Raw genomic sequence first — 22,116 nt, forward strand, 5'->3', positions numbered from 1 at the left:
GGGGTCTTCGCGGCGGCGCCGCGCTGAGTCCGAGGGGGGGAGAGCCCCCTCCCGTCCCTCCCTGCTTCCCATCCAGCCCCTTCCCCACTTCCCCCCTGAAAACACGCAGGCAGGAGAAAGGTGAACGTTTCCGTTTTTATTTTTAAAGATATCCGCTCGCACTTTAACAGACACTGGGGTTTGTGTTGTGTTTTCTTCCGCTCCGACATGCAACGTTTGGCTGATGTGCGTGGGCCAGCCAGATGCGGTGACCCGGGCTCTAGGAGAGGGAGGGGCAGACGACTCGGAGGAGGAGGAGGAGGAGGAGGAGGAGGAGGAGGAGGCCTTCATGGAAGGATTTTTTTCCCTGTTGCGTGCGTGTGTACAGCGTGTGAGGGATACGTTCCCGGCCCTTCTCCCACTAACCCTTTTGCACACCTGCCTCCCCCCCCACACCGTGCCTTCCCAGCTCATCTGCTCCTTAAAAGAATAATTAAATGGCACTATTACATAAGACATACTGGACTCGGGTCCCCTGGTAGTGAAAATTGGCATGAAATCCCTTTAGTAAAGTTGTTTTCCATTTGATCTGGGACTTGACCCTCATTTCTTTATCAGTGTGTGATTTCTTTCAATATCACCTCTCAGGTACTTGTAGACTGGTTTATCCGGTCTTAGCTCTCATTAGAGTCTGGTAAATTCTATAATCTTACAAGGGTTGGATATGGATGGTCTCTTCCCCACTCCAGTTTTTTGTTTTGTTTTGCTTCAAAGATAGGAATTTCTGGGGGTGGGGGGATATTTAGTTCTACGGAGTAACTGATAGAGGTGAGAATGTGTTTGGTTTTTTTCCTTGAGAAAGATTAGTTCTAGGTTGTTTGAGAAATGTTAATTCTTTCTATCCTGGATTTATGCCTTAAGATAGTTTTAGGAAGACATTTCTATCCTGTCTATAGGGCAGATATATCCGTTTTCTTCCTTGGATTCCTCCCCAAGCCTCCCTTAAAAGTTGAAAGAATAGATGTTAGGCAGTAAAATAGCCTCACAGATAAGATTTGCATTTACAAGTTTCTAAATTATTCTGGTGTCCCTTAAGAGAAAAGGAGAAATCTGGTTTTCTTTCTAGTCTGTGGTCTAAGTTCTCCAGTCTTGCACTTATCCACAAAACCACTTGAACATAGGCAGAGTTGGATAGAAGAAAGACTTAGATCAAAACCAAACCAAAATTCTAACCATTTCTTCTACCCAGTGGCTGTTGCTTTTTTGGGCTAAAGGAGAGTATAGTTGGAGCTTCTAGATATTGTCTTGAAACTCTACTTCCTTAAAAAAAAAAATTTCCCCTCCCTTCTTCCTTAAAGTGCACGCTTTGAAAAGGATTTTTGCTGAAGAAACAGAAGATAGAAATTTGGAGATTGTTGCCTCCAGCTTGGCAGGAATAAATCTAGAGAGTCATTTTTCTGACAACTAGAAAACCTCAAACCAAGGCTGGGGCAGGGAAGGAGAGATGAGAGGATAAAGCAGCATAATATGGAACAAAGAGAAAAGGGTCCAGCTCACCTCCTCTACACCTTGAGATCAGTGTTGCAAATAGCTGTAAGAAATTTCCCTGCCTGTTTACTCCATTATGCTGGGAGAAATTCAAGACAAACAACATCAATTGCCATTTGCCTATTTGCTATCCACTATAGTTTTTAAAAAAGAACAAACAGTTATTTGCCAGGTTCTCTGGAGAAAGGTCAAAAGAATTAAGTTCCCAGCTTCTCTATCACTACAGTGCAGCCCTGGGAATTCTAAGCAGAAACTATGAGGTGGCATGTCAAAAGGCAGAAATAAAGGAGAAGAATGATTTCAGCCACTTATGGTTTTAGTATCCAGAGGACAATAAGAAGAAAAGCTAAATCTTGGAGGACAGAGGTAAATATCTGGAATCCTTAGAAGATAGGAATTCTAGCCACCCCTGCTCAATAAATCTGTGGGGGTGAAAGAGTGTTTTTCTGTAATTTGTTATAAAGCCAAAACATTCTTCAACTTAAGGCTTTGTTTTTGTTTTTAAATAAGCAAGGCCATGGATCTTTAGCTTCCTTTGTTCCTTCTTTACCATTTGACCCCTTTACCAGTGACCCTGACTTAGTGATTAATACCACTCAATGTGAAAGACAAATACATGAGAGAGAAGAAATCTTCACCTTCCTCCTTACTACCCCAAACGAGTGGGGTAAACTATGCATAAAAAGTTGCTAGATACATCATTAGATACTTTCAAGAGTAAGACAGTGGGAAAAAAAGACATAGCAGCAGTTTTGATATACAGTACACAGAGATATACAGAGAACAAGAGAAAGACATCGATGACATGATACAATTGAACAACAAGGATTGGGGAAAGGGGTTAGTAATCAGAGAGACCACAGGTTTGCAGCATGCTGAGAGGAGAGGCCTCAATCCCTCTTAGAAACTGGGGAAGAAAAAGAAAGCAGGATCACTCTGGAGCCCAAAACAGAAAAAGCACTTAAGTTTTTTGATTCAAAAAGGAATTGGTACATTAATTTCACAGATTTTTGGCATGATACCAAAATATAAATCTCAGCAATCCTCAGCTTCTTCTTCCCTCATTGCTCCCTACTTCTCTTCACCCCTAAATCGCCCAGTATTTTTTTAGTTCATGATTTTTACCTTGTGTTTCTGGTATTTTAGATAAAATTGGGTTTGCCCAACCGGGGTATATTTCTGGTTGATCTCTTTCTGAGAGTACTTGACCTGGATTGCCACTCTGGCTAAAGCAAGAATGTAAGTTTTCTTGATAGAAGTATTTTACTTTGGTCTTTTTATCTCTAGCACCTAGCACAGTTACCATAGGTATATTGGCATGCAAAATGTTTATTGAATTCAATTGAGAGACTACCAATGTTTTCTCTGTTAATAGTCCCCAGGGATCTAAAATAATGAGCCTGAGAAAAGCCTTTTGTTAAATTCTAAATCTGAAGGAGGCCTTGGAGAAAAATATAGGTGAAAAGAAAAAAATTTAGAGCTTAGAGACTTAGAGAGTTATATAGAAAATAAATAAGGATAAGGCCATGAATCAGAAAGGACAACCTCAAAAAAGGTGAAATGGAATTTCCTGTTGTCCCACTTCTACCTCCACTCCCCATCACAAAGTTAAAAGAAAGGCCCTCAACCAAAGCTGGAGGGAAAGACAGAAGAGGGAGTTTCCTATAGGACATTCATTGGTAGGGAACAAAAAATGAGAAAGTTGGAAAGCAAGCTGTGGGGGAGGCTTTTTTTCCTGAAGATATCTTAGTTTAGCATATATTGTCTATCTAAAATAATTTAAGTGTAGGATTGATATCATCTCTCAAAGCCTTTTCCATTCTTTGAACTCTTAAATCTATTTCTGTCTTTTAAAAATTTCTCTGTATAACTTTCCTGCCCAGCTTCCAGTATTCACTCTTTGGTATGTACCAGTGACCCCTAGTGGCACTGTGGCTAAGGCAGTCTCCACCTGACTGACATAAGTGTAGGTTAAGGGAATGAATGGCAAGGCAAGGTAGCATATGTTACATTTGAAAGAGGAAGGCAGAAATTTACCTATGCAAAGTAAATAATGTGGAGCTGGAAGAGACATGTTGAAGAAGTATAGGGAAACAAACTGAAGCTAATCTGTTAGTCACCTAAAGTTACCTCAAAGTGCAGGTATGTATCAGTTCATAGGGGAGGATTAGCTGGCTGCTGTCTCTTGATGAAGGGGGAAAAGCTTAGCCTGTTCATCAGCTTCGCAGCCACAGGGCAGGTCACTCCTAAAGAAGAGAATAACTAAATAATACCATCCACCAGTACTTTGCAATTATGAAGAATTTTCTAACAGTCTCATTTACTTTTGCCACACATTTGTATTGAAGTAAGGAAAGACAAGGACTGGTCAGAAGATCATAAATTTAGAATTGGAAGAAACTTTAAAAATTATTCTAGTAGCCACCTTTTATAATTGAGGAAATTGAGGACCTGAGAGATTAAATTATATGAGTAATAAATAACAAAACCACAATTCAAATCCAGTTTTGACTTTGACTCCCCATAGAAGACATGCCCAAAATTGCATTTTACAGTAGAGACAAAGTGAAAATTTTATCACACACCACATTATTGAAATAAGTTCAATTCTGGTTTAAGTACTGAAAGAATTCTATATGGAGTAATGGATTGATCAAAAGAGTAGTTCTAAATTAAAGTGGGGGGAGGATTGAGATAATGTTATTAACCAGAGTAGTTTGAAGAATGGTCTTAGTCCTACCTAATAATATCCCCCCTTCTACCTTTTATATACCATAATCCAGGGAATATTCATGAGAAAGGAAAGGAAATTTAAGAACCTCCTCAGGGGTATGTTTGACGACAGGGTCTCTAGGAAAATTAATATTTTCTCCATTTCTTTCTTAAATTTTGGCAATCAACAATCAATAAGTCAAGCATTTGATACAATAAATCAATATAAAAATTTCCCAATTTTCTGAGGTAAGATGCTCACACCAAAAATTTAAGAATTACCTTAGCCTGGGATAGCTCCAGCACACTTCTGATTCATGCCACCCACCCACCAAAGAGATACCCTAATATAGGGAAATCTCACCTGTTGTCATTGATGTCTGTAGCATTTCCTGGAGAAATCAATCATTGTGAGTAAAGAAGACAAAAGAAAATAAATAAACAAGGAGGTAGGGAATGAAGTAACAATTTTCTAAGTTTCTCCTGTGTCCCTTCAGAAGCCCTTGGGGATGTTAAGATACTGCTACCTTCCTTCTATTATCATTATATAGGCTCCTTCACTACATTTCCTTGGGAGTAGGAGTAGGATGGGGTTGAGTCTAAGGAAGAGGCTGTTCAGTTCTCTCACTAACGGAAGAAGGGTTAAGATGAATAGTAAAGGAAGAATCAAAAGGAGAGAATACCATACCCAGAAATAACAAGAGAGCTGCAGTATTATTGGAGAGATAGGGACCCCAAGGTCACTTATTCTTTTTGGTTCCCCTAAATGCCTCCCCATAAATGTGAAATCCTTGATTCTTAGGTATTTTGAACAATAAATGCCCACTCCTTCTTACCATTATCCATATTTAGCTTCTGGTAAGAAGCCAGATTACCACTGGAAGAGGAGGTTCCACCACTGGCAAAGGAGTTACCAAAGCTAGATGGAAAGATAGAAAAAAACAAATACCATCTGAGCACTTCTCCAAGCTTTTCAAGACCATTATCTTCCCCATCTCCAGAAATAAAATCATATCCTAATATTAAAGTGATAGGGGCTTCCCAAAGCAGGAATTAAAGAATAATGAATGTTTAGCTTGTAGGTTCAGTGCCTATTTCTAATTTATTTATTACTGGGATTGTTGGAAGGTTAGGTAGAGAAAAGAACAAGAGACAAGGTCAAAAACAAATTACCCAAAGTAAAATGAATCTTGGAAATTCTGCCTGATCATTGTTTTACAGGGACTAAGGCCTCCTGAACATTCAACAGTGACCCCACCCCATTGTGGTTACTCACTACATATCTGAAGTAGCAGTAGGTGCAGCCTGCAGATACAAATTCTGATAGTTCTGGAAGAGATTGTTTGTATAACTGATGCATTCAGGGCTCCTGGTGCCATAGGGATTGGTGGGTGAAGACACTGGATAATGGCCAGGCCGGACTGGTTTGGCTGTGGTAAAAGAAAAGACCAAAGACCCAAATACTGAAGATGTTGCCTCTTAACTCTTACTTTTTATCCCTTGAAATTATTCTGTTTCCTAAATTGGCTTGAATGGTTTTTAAAGAAATCCATTATGTGTTTTGTTTTTTTTCTTGATATTTGTGCCATTGAGAAAAAATAGCAACATCCTCCCACTATGAAACGTGACTAACAGCCTGACATTCTGGGGATTTATCTGGCCTCAAAGAGAAAGGCCACACAGCAACAGGAAAACTCTTAGTTTCTGAAGAACCAGGGCTCTTCAAGAGGAAAGTCCTTTCCTCTTGGGAAGGCTGCTTTGAACCCTGTAGGGATTTTCCAGCCCAGGCCTATCCCTCTCCCTAATTCTACCTTTTCCCCACTACTCACCAATCTGAGCAGAGTGGTTTCGCTTGCCAGCATTCTTGTAGCGCACAGCTTCCTTGATTCTGTCTACCTCTTGCTGGTATCTGCGCTTGTCTTTCATAGCACCTTCTTTTGCTTCCTTTAGTGCGCCCTCCAGGGCCTTAACTCTCTCAGCCGTAGCCCTAAGTCGTTTCTCCAGCTTAGGAAGCTCACAGCGCAGATCTGCATTGTCACGAACCAGCTTCGATGTGGACAAGGGAGAAGGAAAAGAGGCAAAAAAGAAACCGGGAGAGACATAGAGAAATAGATTAAAAGACAGGGGAAAAAAGGGAGTCAAAAATGGAGAATAAATAATAATATATGATTTCAACCAATCTAGACCCTAGTTCCTTTCTCACACACTGCTGTCAGCTGAAGATCAGGAATAATAGCCAGTTCTGATACTAAATAGCCACATCCATTGCCTCACATTCCCATTAGTGACACTGTCTTATTTCTTCCCCTCAAGCTCTTGTCTCTCCAGTCTCACAGCTATAATAAGGAATGGGGTTGAGGATCACAGGTAAAATACCCACAAGCAGAAATAAAGTGTGGGCATGCTGAGGATGAGGCAGCAAAACACAGAAGCTGGTGGGGGAGGGGGTGATGAGGGGAAGAGGCGAGCTGTAAAATGGTAAGAAGAGTCAGATGCAAGCAGAGCAGAAGCCATGAGCACCCCATCTCAATCCTACCCCATTCCATCCACACACTCACACAAACAGCCCCACAGGGAGGAAAGAAAATGTTTGAATTCTAACAGCCTTGTGCACCTTGTCCCCATATCAGAGGATCTCTTGGAGTTTCCCTCTTGTAGATAAAACTAGGGATTGGTTAGAATAAACAAAATCATCCCTGGCAGATTTAAGTGACACCCCTAAATTTTTCACTACATTCCACATAAGAACTGAAATGTACAGGGAGACAAAAGAACAGGATTGGGGGACTTCAGGAGAATAAAAATAACAGCAGAATTGGAAGGCAGGAATGGAGAAAGGGGATTGAAACGGGAAAGATTTCTGTGTGGTTTTGACTTCCTATTAAGTGCAGATTACAAGCAACATTGTCTCAGTGATTCGACAGTTTGGGCACATTTTGTAACAGGGCTGTAGCATTGCCAGGAAAATTGACAGTTCCTCTCCAATCCTCTTCCTATAGGAAATATCTTGTTCATGGTGAAATAGAAATCTACCTCATTTCAGATAGATTTTCTTTTTTGAATTGGGATACACCCTCATATTGACCTAAGCAAGAGAGGGATGGGGAAGGAATTAAATGACAACTGCAAGAGAAGTGAACATCCTCTTCCAGGAAATGTTATGTCTCTAGAGACTGGAGGGAGAAAATATAATGAAGCCTTTTGCTGGTGCTGGTGCAAAGTAAATGAATATATGAACATTAGGCTATAACAACAGCCTACTGGCCTGGGGTTTGGAATGAAATCTGCCTTCAAGGGGACATTGCTTGGAATGGTAAAAATGTCCATTAGTCAAGTGCTGAAGCCTGCCAGTAAGACTGAAATATCTTGGAAGAGGAGAGTATCCCGGTTTTGAATACACCAAACATTTCCTGTCCTGATTCCTCCGGGCCAATCCCTTTTTCTCTCCCTCCCCTCCCCCATACCTTAGACACCCAGTCTTCCAGCTAAGAAGCCGCAGCAGAGAGGAGGGGGGGACAGAAAGGCAGCAACTTAACATACAGAGTCATGGACTAGCCCCTCTGCCTCAGGCTAGTTGAGCCATTTCGGAGTCAAATCATCCATTCCCAGACTCCCTCCTTCAAGCCTAGGCCCCTAGAGGATAAGCAGCTTTCTTTGTTTCCCTGTTTATCTCCCATCTGTTAGGACGTTCTTCCAAAAGTTCAATAGAAATTCTTGCTGCAGTTCCAACCCATTTCTCTTTGTTCCAGGTCACTCTCAACTCCTCTTCCCAAGATGGGGATTTCTATACTTAGAAGGAAGAGGGTTGAAGTGCTTCGAAAGATAAACAATAGTCATGAGAGGAAGAAAGAAAAAAATAAAGCCAAATATAAAGATAGTATTTTTAGGAACAGGAGGAGAAAAAAAATCACACATTCAAGCTAGGAATTTCTTCATCCCAATGAGTATCCCCAAGTAGCCAGAAAAAACTGTCATCAGGAAACCCTATCATTCCTTCCTTCAACCTTACCTGTTTGTGAACCTTTGTAAGCTGTTCCAGGTTGTTCTCAAGAAAGGAAATCTTCTGTTTCTGGGAGTGAATCCCCCCACTGTCTTCGGGTTCCATTTCTGCACTCTTGAGTAGAAAGAAATATAGTATCAGGTCAGAGCAGGAGACAAAGCATTAATTAGAAGTTTGTCCAGGCTGAGTCAGTGCTACTTGACATCATGGAGTCTGGATAATATAAGGGAAAGGAGAGAGAAATCAGGAATAGGACCACTGGAAGTGGTACTCACTTTCTTGACTCGAGTCGTGACGTCTTGAACGAACAGCTTGCGAAGGTTGTGGAGGGTCTGGAGTTCCCGGGCCTGTAAAAGAGAAAAAAGTCTAAGAGAGCTTGAAAAAAATCAGGATGCATCACTTCTATGGACCAAAGTAAGATTCTGATCTTTAACTGATGTCTTCTGATGAGAGACATCCATTTAACATTAGAGTTTGAAAAAAGGACAGGAAAGAAAAAATAGAAAAAAGGACAGGAGAATTAGTTTCAGGAGCCCAGAGAGCTCTCCCTCAGAGAAGTGAAGGTATAATAAACATTAAATAATCAAATTATTTTCATTTCCCAATGCCCTGTACAAAATTACTCACAACAGTCTCCTCCAGCCCTTTGAGGTCCTGCTTGGACTGCTCCTGTCGCTCATAGAGAAATCTTCAGCCAGATCAATATAATGAGATATTTGGGGAAAAAATAGAATTTTTTATGACATCAGTCCATTTCCCCCTCCTTTTTTCTCCCCATCAAATTATTCTGCCTTTACACACATATGTGGGCAAGTATGTCTTGTGTATGGGCACATTAATAAATGAAGGCATAGATGCCAGTTGATGTCTTCATACATCTAGAAGTTGGCAAGTATACTCACGTCAGCTCCTGTAGTTTACTGCTCTTCTCATGCTCCTCATTCTTGAGTTTCTCATAGTCAGCCTGTAGTTTTTCTAGCTCCAGCTGTAGCTTCTGATTTAGGCTATAAAGATTGAAGATATGTCAGTAAAAAAGAAAGAAAAATATTTTTATCTTTTTTCCCCTACCATGCTTCAAAAAGAAGCAGTTCAGAATGGATCCATCTACCTTTAGCTATCTGAGCTTAACTAGAATTGTATCTAGGTACAAATTGAAAATTGTTTCAAATATGGTCTTGATTTCCTCCATAACACCTGCATAGTTGCTTACATATAAAATATTTGTTGAATGAATGAGATAACAATTAAAGAACTTATTCCAGGGCTTCAGAATAATCTTTGGAAGCCATAAAGGAAGATAAGATGACCAGAGGGCTTATATAGGATTGGCTGGTTAGGTCCCCTTACTCCTTAAGTTCATCAATGATTTTCTGCTTCTCGTTGATCTCATCCCGAAGCCGGGCCAGCTGCCGGTGATGGGCCTCACGATGGTTCTCCATCTGCAGTTCCAGTGCCTTCTGCAAACAATACACCCCATCCCCCCATTTAAGAACAGAGGATGTCCCACACACATCCTGTGAAGTCCAGAGCAACCCTTTACTCTGCCAAACCCTGGCAGCTTCTCCAATTTTCCCCCCTCCCCTCTCCCTCACCTTCACCTCATCAGCATCCTGGGTATCTGGTTCCTTGTCCTTCAAGGCTACTTCATTCACAGTTTCTGAGGAGGAGTAGGGGAGGGATTAACACCAAACATGCCTCTTCCAAAGAAATAACTCATTTCTTTATGATAGATAAGAGCTATTGTCAAGATGGAGATACTGAATAGGTCCCAAAATAAGTTACATTTTCTGACCATACTTGAATAACTAGGCCCCTCTAGTAGTTTTGAAACTTGTTGAGAATTATCCCTCTTCACAGCAGAGAACACATAATATATGTAATGAATAGAGGACTAGTCTCAAAATGTAGAAGACCTGGATTCAAGTTTGTATTGTATTTGCTGCTTGATACTGGACAATTCACTTAACCTCTCAGTGTTTCAAGCAACTGTAAGACTAAGTTACCAAACAGTGATAGATTTGCATTGGAGAAGAGATTTCCTCTAGAGGAGTTTCCTACCTTGAGGAAATCGCAGGTACATACACATCCCACACATACACATTCCCCTAAGTCCCAAGATAAAGTGAGGAAAGCAGGAGGAAAGTCTTACCCTGAGCCTGTAATTTAGCAAGCTCATCGCTCAAGGAATCATAGGATTCTTCAAGATGCCTCTTCTTCAGTTCTACACTTTGCATGTACTCAGTCAGGGATCGGATTTTGGCCTCATGCTGGTGAAGGGAAAGAGGCAGTAAACCAGAAACAGAAGAATAAAGGTAAAAGCAAAGATTCAGGAACATATTTTGAAAGTCCAAAAGATTTTCCCCACCTTCCTAGTACAGCCTCAGTGTTTTGCATTTTGCTATGGATTTTTATGGGAATATAGTATTCCAAAGACACTGTCTTTAGAAGCCACCTGCCAAGGCATTCTCTTAGGAACTTTCAGTTTTTCGCCCTAAATCCCTATTATTTCCCTCTGTTAATGTTCTTCTGGCCTTAGATTACCATAAGGCCAGAGGTAGGAGGTAGTGAATTTTTCTAATAGCCACACTGATGGTAGAGAAAGATTCCTATCCCCTATAAAAGACCTTCAATTCTTGGTCCCTCACCTGGGAGATGAGCAGCTGACAAGAAGAGAGCTCTCGCCCAGTAACCTCCATTTTTCGGTGACATTCAACCTGTAGATTCTCCAGCTGCCGGCACCGCTTAACCACAGACTTGACTTCTGACTTGATCTTACTGATATAGAGTCGAGCCACCGTGAATTCCTCTTCAATTGCTCCACTTATCTCCACTGGCTATGGATGGAGGAAGAAAAAAAGACTTTCTCCTTAAGTTACATCTCCTTCCCTTCTGCTGTAGTGTCTGCCATTTTCTCAGATGGCAGCAGAGCTCTTCTGGTTTTCCTAGATTTCTTGTTCAAGATCAAATACTTTATAATAGCCACCTACTAATTAGGATGTAAAATTAAAATTCCTCAATCCAGCCTTCAAGAATCTCTACCAATCTCTTCACGTCTCTATTTACCATATTAATCTTTCAACAAGACTTCATTTTGTTATAGAGTTAATATTTCTAACAAATTTTGATCCATCCCTACCAACCTCCATGCATGTGCTGTTTCCTCTGTCTGTTGCTAAAACCCGATTCAAAGCTTACCTCTACAAGGAAATTCTCTTTTTACTCTATCTTGAACACTTCTTTATTTTTCATTCTTTTACCAAGCAATTATTTAGTTGCTATAAAATTAGCCTTGCATTTGTATCTCTGGTTTTTAAATAATTTTTGTTTCCCAGATTTATGTACTTTTTGTCTCCCTTTAGACTAGCATTTCCTTAAAGACAGCAATTACATTTCTCCAGTGCCCAGTACCAAAGGCATGCAAATCAAAGGAGCTAACAAATGGATTTCATTCCCCCCCCCCCATTCCTTATACCCACTTAAAAAAGGAGAGACCTTATCCCTACTTACCAGCTTGATTTCCCCATTGCCCACAATGACACTGAATTCACTCAGATCCTTCATTAGTCCATTAAGGACTTCAGCAATTCTCTTTCTCTGGTGACCACTGACTTCTTGTATCCTCTGCAGCTCAGACTCCAAAGACAGCATAGTAGCCTAAAAAGAGTCACCACCATCCTCAAAGTCATGACCAACATCTGTCTCAGGACAGAGCCTCTCCTTCCCTACATAGTGAGATCTTCAAGGAGGTAAATATGATCTGACTAGCATTGGAAAGAGATGAAGGAAGGTAACTATAAGAAAGTTAAAATCATGGAATAGAAGCAATGCTTTGGAAAATGAGGATCAGTAGCCAAGAGATTCTTTGGTCCACATAGAAAAAAGCATGAAACCAAAAATGTGAAATGATCCCTTTGGAAAGGGAAGAAAAGTGCTTTAGTTTGGGGGTGGACAGACCTTATAACTGTTTGGTCACTTACCACCTTTTGTGATAGTTCATCCATCAGTAGCTGGTTCTGCTGACTCTTTTCCTCAACTTCCTGTGATTTTTGATCATAGTTGACTGCCAATTCTTCTAGTGCTTGCAACACCTCCTTCACTTCATCCTTGGCTGCATCGTTCTCTGATTGCAGATGACTCAGCTCCTGCTGAACCTTCTCATTATCACCTCTTGTGGACACCAACAGCTAAGAGAATGGGAAGTTAGGTGTCGTTACAATAGGAAGTTAGGTCATTGACTGTGAGTGACTAGTTCTGTGGCTTCCCAACCTCGGAAGGCAAAGGGCTAAATATCAGGGTTATTGCATTAGTAGGTAAAAGTGAATGACCTCATTGCACCTCTTATGGACATCAGCAACTCAGAAAGTAGGAAGTCAGATACCAGTGATCCTCTAGTCTAAGTTACCTTAGTGGCTTCTTGACCTAACAAGGTAGAGGTCCAAGTTTCAGGGCTATTAACCTAGTAGACTGAGGAAATATTATAGACTTTAGAAGGGCATTTTACAAAGCATAGCAATATTAGTGGATGGAATGATGTGGTCTAAATGATATATAATATAATTTGGTGAATATGGTTGATTGAATAAACTTAAAGACATGATTCATGAATTAATCAGAAGGGAAGGTCTGTAATGTAATACCCCAAGCTTTGTTTTGTTCAACATGTTGACCAATAATTTGGATAAATGTATAGATTATGCCAAGTTTTAAAGATGATAAGGTAGGAAGGAAATGCAAACAAACTCACTGGATGACAGAACTAGGAATCAAAAAAGCCTTTATGTGTAATAAGTCAAATCTCATAAGAAGAAATTGTATGAGATGAAAATAAAGTCCTACATTTCTATGGTAGGAGCAGTAGCAACTAAAGCCTTTCTACATAACTGAGGCCAGTTTCTCCTAAGGCTTTGCTACACTGACTAGATTAGTTTTTCTCTAAAAGGTAGGGAAGCAATTCCTGAGAAGTGATTAATTCAGGGGACTAAAGCATGAACCTTCCTAGGCATATAAGGTATTAAATAGGCATCCCATAAATGCTCTTTAGACTTGATGGATGTTCTATTGTTCTGCCACTTAAAACTCCTTTCTGATTAGAGATGTTTCCATATGGAGACAAAGGGATCTTGATCTACCTAAGCCAGTATGATATCTTTTCTATGTTTTGGTTAGGCAAAACTCCTTTTGTTCAACCTTGAACCATCAGACTTGCCTGAGTCAGGCCTATTCCACAATAATGGTTAGTAAGAGTGCATCAACATGAACTTGTTGTCAATGTGGGAAAAGAGAAAGCTATGGCGAGGAAGAATCACTTTGAACAAAAAGATGACCCAATATAGTAACATGGTACCCTATGACTATCATAGCATTGTTAAAGGGAATAAGAACAAGAAGTGTGTTAAATTCTTTTAAAAGCAAAGCTATAACAAGAGAATGAGAGCCAACTCAAAGATAAGAACTGGAACCATCACAAATAGGTAGAAAGCTTTATCCTATTACTATTCCCCCTCTGTCTTTTTGGACTAATCTCTACAGAAGGGGCAGAGGGTGTAGTAGGCTTTCTCAACAAGGAACTTTAGGAGTTTTAAAATACCAACAAAACCTGATAAGTCACAATGTAGTTGAGATCATAATTCAATCTAGCCAATTTGAAGATATTCTTAGCAGCAGAGTTCCATCCACTTGGGAAGCTTAATGAAGACTTACTTTTGCACAAAGTCTATTGAATTAGTTAGAAGCTCTAGATGCAGATGTCTCTTTTTAGGTAGCTAAGATGGGGAATCATGCTTTTCTGGTCCTGCAAAAAGTTCCCCAATGGGGATCTGTAAGGGAGGGGATGAAATTCTAAAAGAAATGAATTTTGTAGACTAGAACTATGCCCAACTGTCATAGGCTGCTATACCCTATGACCACCAGACAAATAGATCTTCTCTTACAAATCTCTATGCCAGTTATGGTGGGGGAGTGTAAAATGGAAATCCCTGGAGATGCCCAAACCATGCTGTGAAGATGAAAGAAGCACAATTATTTTGCTTTACCAGTTCCATTTATAATTTTCCTGAATGGTTGATGAAATGATCAAATGGCACCTGGCAGCTTTTGGTCTACAGTGAGCTGAACAAAGTTGTCATACAATTTCTGAGGCCATTTCTTACCATCAATGGTTAGGTAGCTCAGGCTAACAATGTATGCTTTGAGGCTTCACTATATTCAAGCAAATTTTGGAATCATTCTCTTCTTCTAGGTTTATTTCTTGGGCATCTCTCTCTATCATAGATCTTTATTGTGATATTATTTATTTATTCTTCCAAATTTAATTCCTGAATTGAAATTTTGTTGTGGCCTAGCTATATACATAAGGGTCTATATTCTTTGTATTCTTTAGAGTCCTGATGCTGCTTTATCCAAATACTGAGTTCTGTGTTCTTCAAGAAATGTCTCAGGTCAGGAACCTATATATTTTCAATATGTCCATAGTGGTCCAATCTCAGATGAAGTCTGATCACTGCTATCCTGGTCTGAACTACAGGTTTCTTCTCTGGTTTGGATCTGAGAGATACAACTATAGACTTGCCCCTGGTTGAAGACTGCTACTGGCCCCAGCCCTTCAGCTAACTGAAAGTCTTACAGATTTATAGCAATTGGTTTTAGCTGTCTGACCTCTTTACTCAAATGCAGACCCCAGAGTGGCCTGGGGAATGAATCAAAACCTTTATTCAGAAGTCAAAGCTGTCCAACTGCTCATTTCTGCTCCTGTTCTTTGCCTCATATACAACCCCAAAACATTCCTTGCTCTAATCCACCAGTCTAAGTCTCCTCCTCACTCTGCACTATAACTGTGATCTACCTCTGAAGGTGGAATGTCAGAATTAGCAGTTAGGTCCTGCTCCTGATTCCTGTATAATGTCAAACCCATCCCTGCAGGATCCAAGACCACTGTTTCCTCTATCCAATAGCAGAACTCAACTCTGTCCCTTTATTTAAAAAGTTCTGAGGGGTTCCTTTTTGTCTAGATATTTATCCCGGTATCAACAGATTATTTTTGTCTCCTGTTAACCTGAGATGGAAAATGACTCACTGTGATTTTTCCTTGTGTTTCCTAATCACAATTCAATTCAGAGTTCTTTCTAGATCTTTATTGAAGTAATTATTTGGGTGGAGCATGGGGAAGGTTGGAGCTAGATTTTATTGCTTCCTCCTATTCCACCATCTTTGCTGGTCTCCCAACAATGAATAGAACAGGGTTCTGGACATTTAAAATGTATTTTTCTCTATTCCCATGGCTATAAATTTATAAATATAAATTCCCATAGCAGTTCAACTTCCTTGGGAAGGAATCCAGTATATATTTACCATCTATTCCCAGAGCTACTCAAACTCTTCCTTCAAATTGCTGCAATTTAGTGGAAAAAGACCTTGAAAAAGTCCTTACATCTGGGGCACTGATACCATATTAATCATATACAGTTGACTGGACTGGTTGGGGTTACAAATGTTCTAGGTCAGATGGTCGTCCATATAAGGGACAAAGAGTAGAAATCAGCCCTAACAAAATCCAGGGTCTAGCCTATTTAGTCAAGTTTTGGAGAGTACAGTGATGAGGTTTCAGATGATTGAACACATAATCAAGAACATGCTACTAATCGTTAATTTTCCACAATCCAAAAAGGAAGTCCAGAGGCTTATGTCTTTTGGAGAATGCTTTTCTTCCCTTATGTATTCTAATAGCTTCCGTTTACCAAGTCATCCACAAGTAGGGATGATTTTCAAGTCAGGCCCAGACCAGCAAGACCTTTGGGTGAACCATCCACTAGTCTCCCCATGGAGCTTTATGATATTTTGTGGCCCATGTTTTTAGAGGTCTCTGTTCATAAAGAGCAGACTGATTATACTGTAGCCTTTGACAGATACCTAGAAGGAGATAGGCTAAAAAACCATTTGGTTTCTAGAATTATAAGGTCTCCAAAGTTGCACTTGCTATACCATTTCTGAAAAGCAATTTTTTGACTGATACCCCAACTGTTACCATTAATTACCTTTTGTCCAAATCCAAGTGATGGGTAGTTTCTCTGAGGAGATGAGTAGGGTAATGGAAAAGAGGGCTCTATTGCTAAATGGAGATTGTATCTTCAGGAGCTTGCTCTCTCAGTTCTCTAAGGTGTTAAAATTTCTCCCAGAGACTAAAATCTCCAGTCTCACCCAAATACCCTGTTTCCTTTGCTAACCAAATGATTTCACTCATGAAGCCCTCACTTCTGAGGAATTTCATTCTGCTTAGTTTACCAACTGCTCTGCTCTCTACAAAAGGGAGAATTCACAATTAACCATCAGGGCCATTAAAATAATAATAGGTAATATTCTGAGGGATAGGGATCCTAACAAATCCTCTCAGTGGGCTGAGTATCAAGCCTAGTGTGTAAGAATCTTGGGGAAAAGTGTATAAGAATCTTGTACTGATTGTTGGACAGTGGGCACGTGTCTGTCTAAATGGTCTGGAAGCTGGACAGAAGATCTGACAAACAAAAGCTCTCTCTTTAGGGGTCAGGACAGCTGAAAGAATTTTTTGATACTGCCAGCTACATGAAGTTGTTTGTGGGAGATGTCAGCATTCACTGGAGACATATATGCCCACTACTGAAGTACACAATCAGATTGATGCCAATATGAAAAAGATAAGAGGTTAAGAAGTGAACCCATTACCAATCAGGACTCGGGGCTGTGATGCCGTGTTGTTCTGAACAAGAGACCAGATAATCCTCCTAAGAACGAGGCAACTACTTGTCGCTGGAGCCCCTCATACAAAACAGAATGCCATGCACAATCTTTGACTTGCCCCAACTGGCAAATTAGTCCATTTCCTTTATCTTAGGGCAAGAAGTTTGTTCTTGCTAAACAATAACTTTGTCTTCCCACCACTGATGTTTGGCATCCTACTTCAGATAAGCCATGTCTTTTGCCAAGTTAGCACCATTCTAGGAAGGGGGAAGGTTCTCTGGTTTTGAAGTTTCTGGAATCTATCCTATTAATCCAATAAGGAAAAGTTACTTTCTGACATTGCTCCAATTGATCCTCTCTGGCCTTTTTTATTCCATACTTGATTCCTCACTCTGGCCTAAAGGTTTCTGCCCCTCAGGCTGTGTACACCCTGGGGAAATACTTCAGTCCCCCTCAATTAGATTTAATTTTTCATGGTATGATTTAGACAACTCCTTCCCAGAAAAGGCTTATGAAAACAAATGGTGGTATTATTGGAAAATATCTTACTTTCTAATAGCATGGAAAAGGTAAAACCCTTTCTGTATAATAATACAATTAATTTATGTTAGGACATTGCAGACAATCCTGAGTTCCTGAATCTATATGAGGGAGAGCCTCCCCCTCATGACTTTTTTAGGAAGGAAGATGTCCTTGCAGGTAGAACAAAGAACATTGAGGGGTCGTAGGTGGTACAGAGCTACATGCAAGAAGGTAATGAACTCTTGGGCCTGTGATAAGGATTGGTAAATATAGTAGAATCATCTGCATAGTGGCACTGATGTTTCTGATGCTGTTCCTGCTCAGCATCATTTCTTTACATGAAGAGATCCATTGTGAACTGTCTCCAGTTATCACCTATCACATGACAGATCTGGAATTTGGTCCTTTGAATCATGGAATCAAAAACCCAGGGTTTCTGATCTTTGGCTTCCTTCATAGTCAGTCACTTTGGCATTGTGCTCCTTCAGGGGACTATTGCATTGTTTGCCTTTTTTTTTCAATCCTGTATTTTTGTTTTTGTTTTTCTTTTACCTTGATTAAATTCTTTCCCCATTGATACTTATGCCAGACTTCTCAAATCCCTAAGGCCTAGGTTGTCCAGTAATGACCTCAAAGCTATTTAAATGGTGGAGGGTCCTTTAGAACAGTAATTTCAAACTCAAATAGAAATTGAGGACACTAAACTTTACATAAGGATCTCTTCAGGCAGCATATTGCCTTAGTTTTAAAATGTAATGCTATCTATGCTTTGTTGTATTTTTATTTATTTTGTTAAATATTTCCTAGTTACATTTTTGTCTATTTGTTTGTCTGCTTACTTTGAGGTCACTCTGGAGAGTGTTACAGATTGTTATGCCTTGTAGGCCATATTTCTGACACTTCTGCTCTAGAAGACTCAGAGGATTTTGCCACCAAAAGATGGGATGTGGCAGGAGCAATATCTACTAAAAGTTCTGTCATAAAGGTTGGGATAGTTTTCCCCCTAGAAGTCTGAGAAACTATCCCTGAGACTCAGTTGGCCCAAGCAGTTAATCTTGAACGTTTTTGATAACTTAGAGTATAAAAAGACCCACAAGGAGTCAGTGTCTATATACTTGATAGCTATTCAATTACAATGCAAGTAAGTCCATACACCCTTCTGACCACAGGCATTTTTGTACTGGGGCAAGAACTGCATATCCGTTAACCAACACCATATCCATGGTATAGTTAAGTAAATCTCCTTTTGTTAACTATCAGATAGTCTCCAAGGTCTCGTGTTGTTTCAGTCCTAAACCTAAATCAATGAACTAATCATTTGTATAATTTCAGGATAGAATATTATAGAAAAGCATTCCACGTGGGGAAAACAACAGCAACAATCCAAAACAATAGGGATTTTAGGAGAAAGAAGGTTCACTATAGGTCAACAATGTTTATGGTTTATGGCTTCAATCTTATGCTACATTAATAGATGAGTAGAATCCTGATTGACACTGATGATAGTCTGACTATAATCTATCTTCATCAGGCTACATCTGGAGTACTATATTCAGTTCTGGGTTTCATATTTTAGAAAAGAAATTGACAAGTTGGAGTACACATAGATGAATGTTCTATAAATCATGCCATATGAAAAGCAATGGAAGACCTTATGGGAAATGTTAAGCTTTGAGCTTAATTTTGAGAATTAAATTTGAGAAAATAAGACTTAGTTGTCTTCCAGTATTTCAAGGATTGTTATGTGAAAAGAGATTAGATTTGTTTTGCTTGACTCCAGGAAGCAGAACTCAGAGTAATGAATAGAAGTTGCTTATGTCATTTTGATAAAGAAAAATTTCCTAGCTCCTTATATTGCTCAAAGGTAGAATGAACAGTCTTTCTCCTCCTATTGATTCTACTATTCAACCTACAATCTTCTCTCTGCCTCCCCCTGTAGACACAAGCCTCAATGTCCTATGGCTGCCAGGATAGCTCCTTTTAAGTCTTCAAAACACTATATGGAAAAATCCAAAGATGTGTCTCAAGGACTTTTTGGTGGTGTTCATAGACTTGTCAACTTCTCTGAAAGAAAAGAAACTAAATACATGGGAGAGGAGACTTCTCAAAAACCTTATTATCTCCCCAAAAGATGATCAAGCAAATAATTACTAACCTATGTGCCTACTTTGCCATTTCTTCAAAATCTATATAAAAATAGCACACAGGCATCATGGGAATTCTTGATGAAGAACTGCATATGGTTTGAACCCAAGATCCTTCACCATCCTTTTGGCTGATCAAAGTTATCAACATCCTTCCAAAAAATGTGGCATTCAATTTGAAATTGAATACAAAACTTCAATTGTGGTCCACATATTAAATTATCTTAATGGAGCCCAAGGTATCTCTTTGTCTCTCTCTCTCTCTGTGTATCTCTGCCTCTCTCTGTCTTTCTCTGTCTATCTGTCTGTCCCTACCTCTGCAAACAAAATTAAATGATTTGCCTAGGGTCACATAGCTAGTAAGTGTCTGAAGCCAAATTTGAATTCAGGACCTCTTGATTTCAGGGACAGTACTCTATTCACTACACCACCTAGCTACCCCACAAGATCCTTTTTTTGACTGTCATATCACATTGTTGACTAATATTGAGTTTTTCGTTCACTAAAATATCCAGCTCTTTTTTATAAATTGAAAACTGTTGTCTGAACAGATTCCTCCATCTTGTAATTCTGACAATTCTTTGAACCTTAATGAAAGACTTTCCACTTATGCCTATTAAATTCATCTTATTTGAATTTTTTAAAAGTAGAATATGTTATGCTGGGGGTTAGTGAATACTGTATCACTGGAAGTCCTCAGTGAGAGTTAGATGACTATTCAGATATATTTTTAAAGGATTCCTATTAGTTATACTTTTGACTAGATGATCTCTGAAGTCCTTTCCAACCCAAGGTTCGATGATTCTCAGTCTAGTTCTAATTCTGAGACTACTGATAGAAGCAAAAGACCTAAGAGAAAAAAAGCTTGTTGCTAGATAGGAAAAAAAATGTACCTCAGAGGTATTAAGTCAGTAGTCCAATACTTGGACTTTTCAATATGTAAGAGAAGCCCCAATAATTTTAAAAGTCCTCATTGTTATTTTCTGTACATAAAATGTACTTTCTCCCTTCCTAATAATAAATTAGATTTCTCATGCTCTCTAAGAAAAGAAATATTCAACCCACCCCTCCCCACCCCCTGCCCTGTTTCCCTGTCTTCTCCTGACCACTGGGAAATCCTGAGTTCTAGTTGTCATCCCTACTGCTGCAAATATAATTACCTCTTCCTGGTCCAACATTTGTTGCTTAAGTTTTTCCATCAGTTGACTCTGCTGATTAATCTCATCATCCTGTCAGAGATAAGAGAAAGAAACAGGCAGAATGAAATTTTAGTAATTCTCTCTCAAGGTTTTGTTGGGGATATGCTTTAGAATTACCAAAAGTTGAAAAAGGCATTATATGAAGGATGCTCCCTAGTCACCTTATCATCTAGCTGCTTGTAGAGACGCCTTATCTCCTCTTCATATTTCTGTCTTTCCTCAGGCGCTATTCGAACCACAATGGATGAGTTGTCATTCACAGGGGTCTCCTCACAAAGCTCCCCTCCAGAGGTTGTTCCTTCCCCACCCAGACGCTCAGTCTCAGGCACATTCTCCCCTAAAGAGGCAATACAGAAAAAAGGTTGAAGATGAGTCTAAGATACCTACTCTATAAAGAGAAAGGGACATTCACATAGACATCCCTCCAAAAGAAAAGCATCCCAGTTAGATTCCTTTACTTCCTGCCACAAAATCTTTTTTGCTGTAAAAAATTTACCTGTTTTTTGCCTCTAAAGAAAGATCCATTTTCTTCACAAAGAAATCCCTCATCATCACTTAGGGATCACCCTGTTACTTTTTAATATTCCCTTTCTAAGAACAGAGCATCTCTGACCTTGTATGTCCCCCTCTCAAACAAGGGGTGTGACTATTCTGATTACATGGTACTTTCCTCTTCTCCCCTGAATGAAAGTTTCTTTCTCACCACCCCCACCTAATGGGGTTTCTTTCCCTCAGGGGTCCTATTCTGCTCTAACCATTTCGCCACCGACTCAGCTCAGCTTCCAGCTTGGCAATTGTCTCTTTTTGTGCCTTTGTCTTCTCCTTCTCTTTTTCATATTTCTTCTTCCATTGCTCAGCTGTCAGTTCCAGATTTACTGAAGCAGTGTTCTTGATGGTCTTTGCCCTGGGAAGAGGAGGAAGAAGAAAATTAGGAGATATGGGGATTGAAGATACAGGATGGGAAGAATGAGCTGAGCTAGGATAGTTCTGAGGAAATTGCTGAGGGAGAAGACATAAATTTGCCACAGACCTCTGTCCAAACATAAGAGTAGATTTGGTCTCAGCATCATTGTAACTGGATGGTGAGCAACAGATAAACATGGTTGTCCTACAGTTCCCTCCCAAAGAGTCCTGAAGGATCCTAGTCATTTTGCTGTCACGATATGGAACGTAGCTTTTCTGAGGAGAAATGAAACTGAGTGAGAAAAAGAAACCTGATATGAAGGTCAAGAGGGTAGGAATTGGGATCAGAAAACTTATTGGGTGAAGGGATGAGAAGATTGAGACGCTTGGGGGAAGAAAT

General features: G+C 39.7%; 1 protein-coding gene across 3 annotated transcripts in view; it reads right to left on the bottom strand.

Moving 5' to 3' along the window:
* Positions 1 to 116: 116 nt before the first annotated feature.
* Positions 117 to 22,116, bottom strand: part of KIF5A (kinesin family member 5A) — a 33,075-nt gene continuing 11,075 nt past the window's right edge. Inside the window, exons 10-30 of one of the 3 annotated variants that reach the window (XM_031941084.1) lie at positions 21,844 to 21,992; positions 21,569 to 21,717; positions 20,975 to 21,150; positions 20,775 to 20,843; positions 12,217 to 12,423; positions 11,747 to 11,893; positions 10,885 to 11,073; positions 10,389 to 10,506; positions 9,838 to 9,896; positions 9,587 to 9,696; positions 9,142 to 9,243; positions 8,867 to 8,927; positions 8,515 to 8,586; positions 8,249 to 8,353; positions 7,704 to 7,724; positions 6,069 to 6,285; positions 5,516 to 5,669; positions 5,076 to 5,158; positions 4,604 to 4,631; positions 3,658 to 3,773; positions 117 to 2,434 (exon numbers count right to left, since the gene is read on the bottom strand). In XM_031941084.1, the coding sequence (XP_031796944.1) occupies positions 3,695 to 3,773; positions 4,604 to 4,631; positions 5,076 to 5,158; positions 5,516 to 5,669; positions 6,069 to 6,285; positions 7,704 to 7,724; positions 8,249 to 8,353; positions 8,515 to 8,586; positions 8,867 to 8,927; positions 9,142 to 9,243; positions 9,587 to 9,696; positions 9,838 to 9,896; positions 10,389 to 10,506; positions 10,885 to 11,073; positions 11,747 to 11,893; positions 12,217 to 12,423; positions 20,775 to 20,843; positions 20,975 to 21,150; positions 21,569 to 21,717; positions 21,844 to 21,992 (2,295 nt within the window). In that variant the 3' untranslated portion in view covers positions 117 to 2,434; positions 3,658 to 3,694. Of the gene's footprint in view, positions 2,435 to 3,657; positions 3,774 to 4,603; positions 4,632 to 5,075; positions 5,159 to 5,515; positions 5,670 to 6,068; positions 6,286 to 7,703; positions 7,725 to 8,248; positions 8,354 to 8,514; positions 8,587 to 8,866; positions 8,928 to 9,141; positions 9,244 to 9,586; positions 9,697 to 9,831; positions 9,897 to 10,388; positions 10,507 to 10,884; positions 11,074 to 11,746; positions 11,894 to 12,216; positions 12,424 to 20,774; positions 20,844 to 20,974; positions 21,151 to 21,568; positions 21,718 to 21,843; positions 21,993 to 22,116 lie in introns of all 3 variants that reach the window. The other 2 variants (XM_031941083.1, XM_003772283.3) reach the window with 2 other exon arrangements.

This window comes from Sarcophilus harrisii, chromosome 5 (assembly GCF_902635505.1).
Source record: "Sarcophilus harrisii chromosome 5, mSarHar1.11, whole genome shotgun sequence".
In the NCBI taxonomy this organism is placed as follows: domain Eukaryota; kingdom Metazoa; phylum Chordata; class Mammalia; order Dasyuromorphia; family Dasyuridae; genus Sarcophilus; species Sarcophilus harrisii.